General features: G+C 45.0%; 1 protein-coding gene across 1 annotated transcript in view; it reads right to left on the bottom strand.

Moving 5' to 3' along the window:
* The window catches only part of FH (fumarate hydratase), a 94,440-nt gene that overhangs the window by 55,150 nt on the left and 24,798 nt on the right, over window positions 1-14,492 (bottom strand). The window contains exon 3 of the mRNA XM_075596840.1: window positions 13,660-13,770. Coding sequence (XP_075452955.1) covers window positions 13,660-13,770 — 111 coding nt within the window. The remainder of the gene's footprint in view (window positions 1-13,659; window positions 13,771-14,492) is intronic.

Raw genomic sequence — 14,492 nt, 5'->3', positions numbered from 1 at the left:
TACCCACATTTGGTTACAATTAAAAGGCTTCATGTTCACCCATCAATATGACACATACCTATGTGCAGCATACATCCCTCCCTCAGTCTCGCCATACTACAAGCCAGACATCTTCGAAATCTTGCAGACAGAGACACTCCACTTTCAGACCCTGGGCAAAGTGCTGATATGTGGAGACCTCAACGCCAGAACAGACAGAGAACAAGACTACACATCTACAGATGGAAATAACTACATCTTTGGAAATTATACTTGCTGTCATAGCTCTGTGACATGCCAAAGAACCAGCTAAAACAGCGTAATAAACAAGAATGGCAAAGAGCTCCTGAACCTGTGTCGCGGTCTGGGACTGTACATTATCAATGGACGGACAAGGGGAGATTCTATAGGCAGATACACATACAGCTCTGTACTGGGCAGCAGCACAGTGGATTATGGAATCAATGATATAGACCCACAAGCCATCAGTGCTTTCATAGTTACACCAGCATCACCTCTATCAGACCACAATCAAACCCTGCTCTTTATCAAGAGACCAGACCAACCAAGCACAACACAAAAAACCCTCTCCAACCACTATAGCCTTAATGTCACCTACAAAATGGACAAAACTGAGCCATGCGACATACACAGAAACAATCAACAGCCCAGATGTCGGACACCTACTCCAAAGCTTCCAGAACACAAACTACGAGCAGAACAAACATTGAGTAAACCTGGCAGGAAGCCATCTCAACAAAACATTCCATCTAATAGCAAGAAAATCAAACTTGAAAAAAATCAGCCCTTATAATAGACGAACAACAAACGCCAACAAAGTAAAATTGTTTGATAAAAAATGCAACACCCTTAGAAAAAGCCTACGAACAATATCAAACCAAAAACTGAGTCCCAAACAATACAGAACTACGAACAAGATACCACCAACACCTGAAGCACTACAGGCACACCCCAAGAAAGAAAAAAACAAAACCACATTGCCAAAAAAAAAAAATAGAAAGAATTGAAGAAGCATTGGATGAGAATACTTTTTGGCAAACTTGGAAACATGTTGATACAAAACAGAATAAATTACACCTGGCCATCCAGAATGGCAATATGTGGAAAAACTACTTTGAGGACCTTTACCAAAAAATCCCAGAAGAAAACCTGACAAGAACAAAAAAAAATCCTCACCAAACCAACAACACTGGAGAACGTTATAAAAGATAAGCAAAATCCCCTGGACATACCAATCACAATCCAGGAAATAAAAGAAAAGATAAAACCAATAAAAACCAAGAAAGCCAATGGACGAGATGGCATTCTACATGAGATGCTGAAGAACATTATACAGGAAGCCCTACTGAAAATGTTCAACCTGGTCCTTACTTCTGGCTACTTCCCTGAACTGTGGAACGAAGGACTGATAACCCCTAATCACAAGAAAGGAGAGAGGCTGGTCCCATCCAATTACCGAGGCATGTGTCAGCAGCACCATGGCAAAACTGTTCAACAGCATCTTGAACAGCAGAATCCTCACCTTCCTGACAGAGCAGAGTGTACTGAGTAAGAGCCAGATAGGCTTCCTGCCAAATCCCTGCACCACAGATCACATCTACACCCTACACAGCCTGATCAACAAGCACGTCCACAACACCAAGAAGGGCAAAATATTTCCTTGCTTTGTGGACTTTAAAAAGGCCTTCAATGCCATCTGGCATCTAAGTCTATTGCTGAAAATATTAGAGAGCGGAAAAAGAGACCACACAACACCATCAAATGCTGCATGAAAGTTAATAACAAAAAGGACAGACTTCTTCCATCAAGGCCGTGGAGTTAGACAGGGCTGCAGCCTGAATCAAACACTTTTTAACATATACATCAATGAGCTTTCAGCAGCCCTAGAATCCTCCTCAGCAACCGGGCTCCCCTTGGTTGGCACAGAAATTAAGTTCCTACTATACGCAGACAATCTGTTCCTGCTGTTACCAACAGAACAAGGCCTCCAACAGAAACTGTCAATACTAGAAAAACTCAGCATGACCTGGGCACTCACTGTGCCAATCAGTGGGTAGTGGGGGTAGTGTCCCCGGGATGGGTGGTTAGGCATCCTCGGTGGGTAGTGGGGGAGGGTGGGTTAACTCCTTAATTACTATAGTGGTTACTAACTGCTAAGTTGATACATGGGTAAGGGGCCATTAGATAGTATTTTTTTATTACAGTTGTGCTGTTGCTGATAACGGAGGACTAGCACGGTTACATATAGTTACATAGTAGATGAGGTTGAAAAAAGATGTACGTCCATCAAGTTCAACCTATGCTAGACAATAGATACTTTATCCTACATCTATACTTACTTATTGATCAAGAGAAAGGCAAACAAAAAACCCCAGTATCAGATCATCCAATGATCTCTCATAAGGGAAAATTAAATTCCTTCCGACTCCAAGAATTGGCAATTGGATTAATCCCTGGATCAACATCCTTCCCATGTATACTTATTTGGTATACCCTGTATACCTTTCCTTTAAAAAAAGATGTCCAACCTCTTTTTCAACAAATCTATTGTATCTGCCATCACAGTCTCCATGGGTAATGAAATCCACATTTTAACTGCTGTAAAGAACCCTTTCCTTTATTGCTGGTGAAATCTCCTTTCCTCATACATAAAGGGATACCCCGAGTACTATGTACTGCACTTGATGTTCATTTGAAAGCTCCTTGTACTGACCCCAAATACATTTGTCTATAGTTATATCTCCTCTTAGAAGCCTCTTTTCTAATGTAAATAAATCTAATTTAGCTAGCCTCTCCTCGTAAGTTAGATTGTCCATCCCCTTTATTAATTTGGTGGCTCTTCTCTGCACTCTCTCTAGTTCCAGAATGTCTTTTCTAAGGAGTAGTGCCCAAAATTGTACTCCATATTCAAGGTGTGGTCTTACTAATGCTTTGTAAATGGGCATAATTATGTTTACTTCCCTTCCATCCATTGCCCGTTTAATGCAAAAGATCTTGTTTGCCTTTGCAGCTACAGTGGCAGCCGCCTTTAGTCTCCTGCGGCCGCCACCGCTGGATTTTTAAAAGCGCGGGCAGACGCGGGCTTTTTTCCTTCGGTTTCGGCGCCGCGGGCGCTTTCAATGTTCAGCGCCATTAGCGATGAACAGGAGATGCGGCTGGCGCGCAGCCAAGTTCGGCAGAAACAGCAAACTTCCCCGTATTAATACGGTGATGTTGGAGGTTTAAGGGGGCCGTGGCAGTACTGCATGACTTTGGGCACTATTGCTAAGCCTGCTGTCTACAAGCACTCCTAAATCCTTCTCCATCAAGGATTCCCCCAATGTATGCCCATTTAAGTTGCCTGTTTATTCTTGCATCACAAATGCATAACCTTACATTTATCTGTATTAAATCTCACCTGCCATTTACCTGCCCACCTTTTCACTCTCTCCAAGTCCTTCTGGAGAGAAATTACATCCTGCTCTGATTCTACTACCTTACACAATTTAGTATCATCAGCAAAGATGGAGACTTTGCTCTCGATGCCAACCTCAAGGTCATTAATGACGGTGATGAGGATAGCCTTCGTCCTGGCAGGGGTAAGTGCAAGTTTTATTTACTTTACGCTGGCTGATGTTTTATTTTAAATGGGCAAATGCACTATTATCCATATCTGGATAATAGTAATTTTACTCATTATTGTACTGTATGAGTTAGGGAAGCTGATGGAGGTACAGGGGGTGGGTTGTGTATTGGTACAGTAGGTAGTATGTATTTTAATGCTTATTGTGGGTAGAGGGATGGAGTGAAGGGGGTAGTTGCCACAGGGTGGGTGGTTAGACCTCGAGTTGGTAGTGGGAGGGATTAACCCTTTCATTACCATAGCGATTACTACCGCTACTACAACCTTCCGGTAGGCATAACCACCCACCCTGGGTCTATTACCCCTTCCTCTCCCCCCCTCTGCCCCCAATAAACCTGGTAGTCTGTCTTGACCTCTTGATTACCTTAGCAGTTAGTGTCACGGCAGACCAGGTTATTTAGACCTTTTTACCAGGATCATTCATTGAGCAAAACAAGGTAATGAAATAAATTGTAATTTATTCAACATAAATATAATTATATATGGTTAGGCACCCACAAACCATATACTGGTTGTGGGTCACCTTGGCACTAGCTGGAGTACCCCCCCTTAACCTAGGGATTCCACCAGCAACATGAAAACATATTTATCCCTGTGCCTCATTCTCCTTTCTGGGCTCCTTTTCAAGGGGAAGTATTGCTGGGACAATGTGCATACATGTATCCGAGAATCAGGCATGATTGCCGGGTACATTTATTGGGGACTTGGTAATTCTGGACTCCAACCTACTAGCCACATTTTGTCAACAGTTCATCCGCAAAACCCCCCTTGAAACTCATACACTAGATATCCCTGTTTGATGGCATGCCCAGAAAGTGAAAAACCACAAAAAAAGGTTTTATTACATCAAGTACAATGTGATCATACAATGTTACTGGGTCCAAGAGCCAACTCTCTGGGACCCTTATAAATGGAGTAGGAGGTAATCAAACGGGCTTGACCTTTATTATGGAGCCTGGTTACCCCCTCCTATCACAGTTAGCCGCTAAGGTAATGAAGCTGCATAAATTTGTTTTTATTAATAGTGTGCTTGAGCAGGGGGTCTCCTGAGCTTATCCCCAGGTATTTAATGTGCCCATCATGTTTAATAGTGTCCTATTAAAACGCTCAGGTTGGGGGCCCCACTGTGAGAGGTGCAGTGTTGTTCAAGATTTCTATATCCCACAAAAGGTGTAGCAGCTCCATGATTAGGCGGCTCTCAAAATCTCGTCCATCTTCAGAATGGATTCTAGCAGGTAGTCCATAATGAACAAAGTATGTCTTACAGTACATTGGCGACTACGTGCTGTTGCAGGTCTCTACATGCAGCTGCAGTCTCTTAAAAATTCCACCCTTTTGCCACAGCTTTTCCGATTGGCTGCTTCTCTATCATAGGTAACATCCTCCTGTCTCAGAAGTGACTGCCTGATGCAGCACAGCATGCTGAGGGTTTTTTTTTTTTTTTTTAAACAACTGGTCAGTGTACAGGTTTAGCAGATTTCCTTAACTAAATGTCATATAGGAGATAAGTTAACCAAACATTGTTATACCACTCAAAAGCATTTGTTTACCATGGAGCTGACAAGGTTTAAAAAAATTAAATACTTACCCGGCATATTTAAACAAATGTGTCAAATCGGCTACACTTAAACTATACATTGTCTAGTTCATGTTCGCCCTAGGTTGGTCTTCCTCTTTAACAACGGACATCTTATGTACTGTTATTGTTGGACATTAATACACCTGGAAATTAGTAGCAAGATATCAGGAGACTGTTCCAATTACAGCATAGGATGTCTCTTGTTAATGCAGTGCAGGCAGTCCTCAGTTATCCAACAGAATCCGTTCTGGAAGTAGCTTTGGATAGTGAAACCGTTGTAAAGTGAATCCCATGTTAATCAGTGGCGGTGAGCGTTGGATAACGTATTCAGGCATTGGATAACACATATCCGGCGTAAAAAAACAGCCCTTAGGGTTGCATTGTAAAGCGTTGGATATGCCATTCGTTTTAAAGTGAAACATTGGATAACGAGGACTACCTGTATGAGATTAAGCAAACAAAATTACAACAGGAACGGGCAAGTAGAAATAAGATGACAACTTCAAGAAAACAGACAGAGCAAGCGGTTATCAGTAACCCCACCCTTGGACACTCAAACACATGACAAGTTGACAACGCGCTATTAAAAACTTTAATACCCTCCTTTCTTGTACGTCGGTGCCTATATATGTATACTGATGTGTGTGGTTGATTTGAAGTGCTGGCTGTATTACTGATGCAGCGGCCGTTATTCGAACGGCTCACGAATTGGAGAACGATATAATCCCCTAATTCTCCCCGGTTTTGGCGCGTAATTTTTTTGAACTGACCGCGGCGCATTAGCTTCCCAAAGCAGGGACCCCTGCTGTGTGAATGCTACCGGCGTCTGCCTTTGTGTAATAGACGCGCAGAAAGAGAGTCTGAATCAGCCCCTCTAACTGCGCGCCTCTCACAGGCGATCGCAGGGGTTTTTATAAAATTCTAAAATTACAGTTTTGTAGCAGGGGGTCTCCTGAGCTGAACAAAGTTTATTTCAGCCTTGGAGACCCCCTACTTCCCGAGTTACAGGCCCAGTTATGGGGTGCCGGTATCCACGCCATGTTAAAATTGTGGGTCACGTGACCGCGGGACTAGAGGGATACGGGCACCCCATAACTGGGCCTGTAACTCGGGAAGTAGGGGGTCTCCAAGGCTGAAATAAACTTTGTTCAGCTCAGGAGACCCCCTGCTCACGCACACAATAAATAAAAATTAAAAATGTAAGCAGCTTCATTACCTTAGCAATGCCCGCTAAGGCAATGAAGGGGTTAAGGCACAGGTGCCAACCCTGTGTGTGGAAAAACCTAAAACATGGCCTACACAGTACAGTACATTTAAATAAATCACCCCCACCCCCCCCGTACCACCAAACACACATACTGTACAGTACATTACATAAATGGGCCAAATAACTATGATCCAGATATGGATAATAGATTATTTGGCCCATTATTAAACACATTAACTACAGTAATAAAATAAATACAGTTCTACTGTACTTACTACCACTGCAATACAGTACTAGTACATTCTGACACATACAACACTACAGTACTGTATGCCAACCAAGCAATCTTATACTATATTAGTGAAAGTATGTATGCCTGTCTGGATGTCCGGTGTCCCTAGGGGAAATCTCATTGGTCCCATGGGCCGCCCGCCCCCCCTCTCATTGGCCTGAGGCAGAGTGACGGGCCAAACACACGCACACACACACACACACACACACACTAGGTAGGGGGGGCGCACGATTATGTAGGGGGGCGCGAGCAGCTTGCAGGGAAACCTGGGAGCGGCCAGAGCTGTGCACGGGCGCTCCGTGCTGCTGCTTCTATGTCTGTGTCTTGCAGAGGGGGCGGGGCCAGAAGATCCGTGCTGCTGCTTCTATGTCTGTGTCTTGCAGAGGGGGCGGGGCCAGAAGATCCGTGCTGCTGCTTCTATGTCTGTGTCTTGCAGAGGGGGCGGGCTTCTCTCTGCACACAGACAGCCCCTCCTTCTCTTCCTGTCTGCTTCCCGTTTTCAGCAGCATGGGGGGTTGGGGGATCGGAGCATGTCGCCCCCACAGGTGAAATTGTGGACTGATTAAGTGTGTGTGTGTGTGTTGGTGGTGGTGGTGGTGGGGGGGGGAGTGATTGAGTGTGTTTGTGTGGGGGGTGGGGGGTATTGAGTGTGTGTGTGTGTGGGGGGTGGGGGGGATTGAGTGTGTGTGTGGGGGGGTGGGGGGGATTGAGTGTGTGTGTGGGGGGGGTGGGGGGGATTGAGTGTGTGTGTGTGTGTGGGGGGGGGGGGGAAGTGTGTGTGTGTGGGGGGATTGTGTGTGGGGGTGGATTGTGTGTGTGTGGGGGGGGGATTGAGTGTGGGGATTGTGTGACTGTGTGTGTGGGGGGGGATTGTGTGGGGGGGGATTGTGTGTGGGGGGGATTGTGTGTGAGTGTGGGGGGGGGGGGGATTGTGTGTGTGTGGGGGGGATTGAGTCCCCCCCCTCCCTGCCCTTTGCGCCCCCCTCCCTGCCCTTTGCCCCCCCTCCTTGCCCTTTGCCCCCCCCCCCTTCCACTCCATGCCCCCTGCCCTTCCACGCCCGGGCAACGCCGGGTATATCAGCTAGTGCTCTAAATAAAATAAAATAAATAAATTACCATAAATCAATCCATTCACAAATCGATTACAATTCAATCCAAATCAATTACTGTACACAATTCACTATTCAAATCCTAGAAACAAAACAAGGAATCAGAAATAAATTACCATCAATCAACTAAATCTAACCAACAATAAGCCACTATTAAAAAGCAAGCCCCCCCCCCCTGAAATAAACCATAGCACACACATTTGCACACCAAGCTGCAAAATACAGTTAAAAATGCATCAAAAAAAGCAAACAGGAGCAATACAAGCTTTTATTTGCTCTGTAGTATGTATATCCATAGGGACATACATAAATACAGAGGCAATAAATGGACATAAAAAAAAAAAATCAATCACATTAAAAAAAAAATTCAAAACCTGTAAAAGCTAAATAAAATACATTTCTTTTGTAAACTTACCATTACTTGTCCCACTCACCGACTCCCGTTGATACTGCTTACTCTCGAACCAATCCACGCACAGGAACCCATAAAATAATAAACCATAAAAAAATAAACCATAAAAATCCAGGGGTCTGTGTCTGTTATTTGTAATCCATTCCGTCTGTGGAGTCTTCATCTGTATTCTTTATCTGCTCTTCTTCTGTTCCGCGGCCACGCCCCGGCCTTCTTCTTTGAGGGGAGGTCCTCCCTCCACGCCGTCTGGCTCTAAAATGAGACGACATAGGCTTTTAAAGGCCTATGACGTCACATTTTCGTCATATGGTTCCCACGGCCCTGATTGGGCCGTGAAAACCATGTGCTTTGGCCGATAAAAAAAAATGATGACGTCATTTAAAGGCAATGAAAGCACAGCCAATCAGAATGGCTGTGCTTCAATTGCCTTTAAGATGACGTCATGAAAAGAAAGACGGCCGGCCTCACATGGTACGGTAGTCAATCAGAGCGTGGGAACTCCATCCCAACTCTTATTGGCTCTAGTAGACCATGTGACAGAGGCTTGGGGGGAGAACGGATGTGACGTCATTGAGAGCCTGTCACATGGTACAAGAGCCAATCAGAGTTGGGATGTATTTCCCACGCTCTGATTGGCTACCGTACCATGTGAGGCCGGCCATCTTTCTTTTCATGATGTCATCTTAAAGGCAATTGAAGTACAGCCATTCTGATTGGCTGTGCTTTCATTGCCTTTAAATGACGTCATCATTTATTTTTTTATCGGCCAAAGCACATGGTGGGAACCATATGACGAAAATGTGACGTGGTTCCGCAGACTGTGCTGAGCGAACAAACTGCCTTAAGGCAGTAGTAACAGAAGAGAAATCCCGGCGGTCACTGCAAAGGCTCCATGAAGCTCAACCAAGCATTATAATTGAAAAAACTTTATTGATACAAAATAGTGAACATAGAAAAAACCTCTAACGCGTTTTGTCCCACGAAGGGACTTTATCAAAGAGTGTGCGTTTGTGTTATAATCTGATTTATTTATTTCATTTACTGCTGACAGTGGTGGTCATCTCCGTTTATTGTACACAGGAACTGTAGGACTGCATACTTCATACAGCAAGTTTTTGTAGCATCGGTATCTTCATGGAGTCATACCCCTTTTATACCATTGCCTTAAGACAGTGTTCACGTCCATGCGGCATGCGTACACGCGGGAGGGATCACGCGTTGCGCAAGAAATCAGTTCAAACTGATTTCTTGGGGCGCCAGGCCAGTGACGTGAGCGGGTCGCCCAATGTGGGCTACACGGATGGCACGTGTACCATGGCCGAAAAACGCACCCACTTCAAGCGGCCGCGCACGCCTCCGCACAGGCGAAGGCACCATGGCCCCAGCCTTAGAAAAGACATTCTGGAACTAGAGAGTGCAGAGAAGAGCCACCAAATTAATAAAGGGGATGGACAATCTAACTTATAAGGAGAGGCTCGCTAAATTAGAATTAATTTACATTAGAAAAAGGTGTCCATGAAGGGATATGATAACTATATTCAAATATATTCGGGGAAAGTTCAAGGAGCTTTCAAATGAACTATTCATCTCACGGGCAGTACACAGGACTTAGGGGCATCCCTTAAGGTTGGAGGAAAGGAGATTTCACCAGCAACAAAGGAAAGGGTTCTTTATAGTAAGGGCAGTTAAAATGTGGAATTCATTACCCATGGAGGCTGTGATGGCAGATACAATAGATTTGTTCAAAAAAAGGTTGGACATATTTTTAGAAAGGAAAGGTATACAGGGATATACCAAATAAGCAGTGATCGACAAATCCAGTCACCCGCACGCCCCGGGCGACTGGATTTGACATTGTGGAGACCTCCTGTTGGCCCAAGCAGCGCATGTGTTTTTTTTTATTTTATGTTTTACATTTTCCCTGCTCGCGCTGGCGGAAAAAAAATCCTCCTATTTGATTGGTGACGCAACTTGGCACATTGCCAATTTTTTTTTTGGGCGCGCATCCAGGCTATATGAGCTTGCATGGAAGCGGCCTTCCTTTCGTGAGCACATCTGAGCACGTAAGTACTCTCCAATACCCCCACACGCCTCACCCATGTCCCTCCTATGCGTCGCCCATACCCCCACACGCCTCTCCCATGTCCCCACTATGCCTCTCCCATGTCCCCCACTATGCCTTTCCCATGTCCCCCACTATGCGTCTCCCATGCCCCCCCCTGCGGCTCTCGATGCCCCCCCCGGCTCTCTGATGCCCCCCCCCCTGGCTCTCCGATGCCCTCCCCCCGCGGCTCTTGATGCGCGCGCCCCCCCCCCCCACGGCGGCTCTCCGATGTCACCCGCAGCTCTCCGATGTCCCTGCTGGACACGGTGATTGGGACCTGGAGCGGGACTCCCGGTGCCGGTTCCACTTAGTCTCGTGGGATTTGGAGCGCTTCCTCACCCGCTCTGTCTCCAGCGAGCGGCTCAGTTTCTTGTGAGTGTGTGTGTGACTGAGTGTGACTGAGGGTGTGTGTGTGACTGAGGGTATGTGTGTGTGACTGAGTGTGCGTGTGTGTGACTGAGTGTGCGTGTGTGTGACTGAGTGTGCGTGTGTGTGACTGAGTGTGTGTGACTGAGTGTGTGTGTGTGTGTGACTGAGTGTGTGTGTGTGTGTGTGTGTGACTGTGTGTGACTGTGTGTGTGTGTGACTGTGTGAGTGTGTGTGTGTGTGTGTGTGTGTGTGTGTGTGTGTGTGTGTGTGTGTGTGTGTGTGTGTGTGTGTGTGTGTGTGTGTGTGTGTGTGTGTGTGAGTGTGTGTGTGTGAGTGTGTGTGTGCGCGCCTGAGTGTGTGTGTGTGTGTGTGACTGCGTGTGCTTGTGTGTGACTGAGTGTGCGTGTGTGTGACTGAGTGTGCGTGTGTGTGACTGAGTGTGTGTTTGTGTGTGTGAGAGGCTGAGTGTGCGTGTGTGACTGAGTGTGTGTGACTGAGTGTGCATGTGTCACTGTCTCTGAGTGACTGTGTGTCACTGTTTCACTGAGTGACTGTGTGTCACTGAGTGACTGTGACTGTGTGTGCGTCACTGTGTGCGTGTCACACTGTGTGTGACTGTGAGACACTGTGTGTGTGTCACCAAGTGTGTGTGTGACACTGAGTTTGTCTGTGTGTGTGTGTGACTGTGTGAGACACTGTGTGTGTACACACACACACAGTCACTGTCACCTGCTCCCTGTCACTCCCTCTCCCTGTCACCCTCCTCTCTCCCTGTCACCCTCCTCTCTCCCTGTCACCCTCCTCTCTCCCTGTCACCCTCCTCTCTCCCCGTCACCCTCCTCTCTCCCCGTCACCCTCCTCTCTCCCCGTCACCCTCCTCTCTCCCCGTCACCCTCCTCTCTCCCCGTCACCCTCCTCTCTCCCCGTCACCCTCCTCTCTCCCCGTCACCCTCCTCTCTCCCCGTCACCCTCCTCTCTCCCCGTCACCCTCCTCTCTCTCTCTGTCACCCTCCTCTCTCTCTCTGTCACCCTCCTCTCTCTGTGTCACCCTCCTCTCTCTGTCTCTCTCTCACCCTCCTCTCTCTGTCTCTCTCTCACCCACACTCTCTGTCTCTCTCTCACCCACACTCTCTGTCTCTCTCTCTCACCCACACTCTCTGTCTCTCTCTCTCACCCACACTCTCTGTCTCTCTCTCTCACCCACACTCTCTGTCTCTCTCTCTCACCCACACTCTCTGTCTCACACTCGGGATATCTTATTTACTATAATATATATATATATATATATATATATATATATATATATATATATATATATATATATATATATATATATATATATATATATATATATATATATATATATATATATATATATATATATATATATATATATATATATATATATATATATCTCTTAACTGCCCTATACTGTACCTACACCGAAATAACCTATACTGCTTTCTTCCAGATCTGACTCAAGCTTCACACGGGAGACATCGGAATCCCCCCTAACCCAGAAGATAGGTAAGGAACATCTCCTCTCCAACATATAACATTACGGGAATGAGGGTACCTGGACATCGAAGGACTGTGGATCTGGTAAGATCCCAGGCGGGATTGCTGCTTTAGATATTGGGAAGTGGGGGCATCCAGACACTGGTTAAGGGGTTAAGGAAACTAGTCATTCATATCTGGCTTTTTTTCCCCCTAGATTCGACATTTATACACACACACACACACGTAACAAGGACTAATTGTAGTATAATATAATACAATAAATAAACTTATGACAAAAACGAATGTTCTTACTAGGAATTTATTCAATTTATTTTATTTATTTATTTTTTAGGGCTGGGGGCGGGGCTAGTTGGTGAATAGATTTTTTGGTTCGGCGAGTAGATTTTTGGGTGATTTGTCGACCACTGCAAATAAGTATACATGGGAAGGATGTTGATCCAGGGATTAATCTGATTGCCAATTGTTGGAGTCAGGAAGGAATGTATTTTTCCCTTATGAGATATCATTAGATAGATATTAGATATCTCACCCTGTACTGTTTTTTCCAGCGATCAAGCCAGCCTACACTAGCTGTGAAATCAGGTTCCCCTTCATTGAATTCCTTTTGGGAAATTAGAGCTCTCTCTTGCAGGATCGGACCAGTGATAGGCATTACCTTATCTCTTTGCTGTGTGAACCATAAGAACAAAGCTTCACTGACCTTCTCATAATCACATTTTATCATCGTTTTCTTATATCTTTCAACCCTTCATTTGAGGACCGATCAGAGCACCAGTTTTCCAACTCACTTATTTTTCTCCTACCGTCACGAAATCGCTCAACACCTAATTAAGATGCAATTTTTTTCATGGACCCGCCTTTGTCCAATCTCTTTAAGGCTTCAAGTTTTTGTTTAATTGAAAGAAATACTCTCTTTCTCTTTTGACTTGTCTTGTTTATAGCGAGATGAGCAAACAAAGCTACAGTACTTGCTCGCAACGCACAGAAGGTCGGATAAGCGGAGGTCAGATCATCAGGACTCGACTGAATAACTCTTGTACCGTGAGAGCCAATACGTTGTCTAGACCAGGAAGAGTCTTACGTATTTATCACACAAGGACAAGATTTTACCATCTCCTACATTATATACTGGGCTTATTAAAAGTGAAGTCGCTTCAAGGAACAATCTTGCCAGCTTCAATCTCCCTTCAGTTATATAAGTGGGCAAATGCAAAATGTTAGATTTAAATTTTACATTTCAAAACAAAACAGATTGTGTTCAGAATACCAATTCTTAGGTTACAAATTTCAAGGGTGAAATACACAAAATTAAAATAATTTTTTTTACCACATTTCCGATACACCATACAGAAACTAGCGTAGTCTTTGCGTGTATGTATTTATCTATTTTAGCTACAATTATTGCAAATGTGTTTTGTAACGTTTCAACCAAATATTATCTTACCTCAGCAGCTGCTTCTATAATAGCTTTAGCAACCTTGGGATCAAGACCATAATCCTGATTTACTTCAGCAGCCGCTCTTTTTAAGATGCCAAAAGCTCTTATAACAGGAATCTAAAATTAAGAACAGAACAGGTTTAAAGTAGGAATAAATTTAGATTGTAAACTTGTTGGGGCAGGGACTTTTCCTAAGTAAACATTATGTCTGAATTCCTATTATATCACATGTATTACTGCTTTCAATTGCTATGTACAGGCATACCCCGGTTTAAGGACACTCACTTTAAGTACACTCGCGAGTAAGTACATATCGCCCAATAGGCAAATGGCAGCTCACGCATGCGCCTGTCAGCACGTCCTGAACAGCAATACCGGCTCCGTACCTGTACCGAAGCTGTGCGCAAGCGGGGAGACTATAGAGCCTGGTACAAATGCATTATTTACATCAGTTATGCACCTATATGACGATTGCAGTACAGTACATGCATCGATAAGTGGGGAAAAGGTAGTGCTTCACTTTAAGTACATTTTCGCTTTACATACATGCTCCGGTCCCATTGCGTATGTTAATGCGGGGTATGCCTGTACATGGATGGCACTATACCTTGCATCACGTGACGTGGGATATTTACATGCATATGAGAAACCGGCACCCCATAACGGGGCCTGTATCTCGGGAAACCGGGTGGTCCCCGGACCTGAAATCAACGCGGTTCTGCTCCGGAGATCCCCTGCACCTCTACACTAGTAATACAATTTAAATTACATTTTTTTTTATTTCGGCCGACATTTGCGCAGGGAGAGGCATCTCTCTCGCTGAAGCAGAATCAACTCGC

This window comes from Ascaphus truei, chromosome 4, assembly GCF_040206685.1.
Source record: "Ascaphus truei isolate aAscTru1 chromosome 4, aAscTru1.hap1, whole genome shotgun sequence".
NCBI classification, from domain to species: domain Eukaryota; kingdom Metazoa; phylum Chordata; class Amphibia; order Anura; family Ascaphidae; genus Ascaphus; species Ascaphus truei.
The sequence above is the reverse complement of the archived record's forward strand: the minus strand, read 5'-3'. Positions and strand labels throughout refer to the sequence as shown.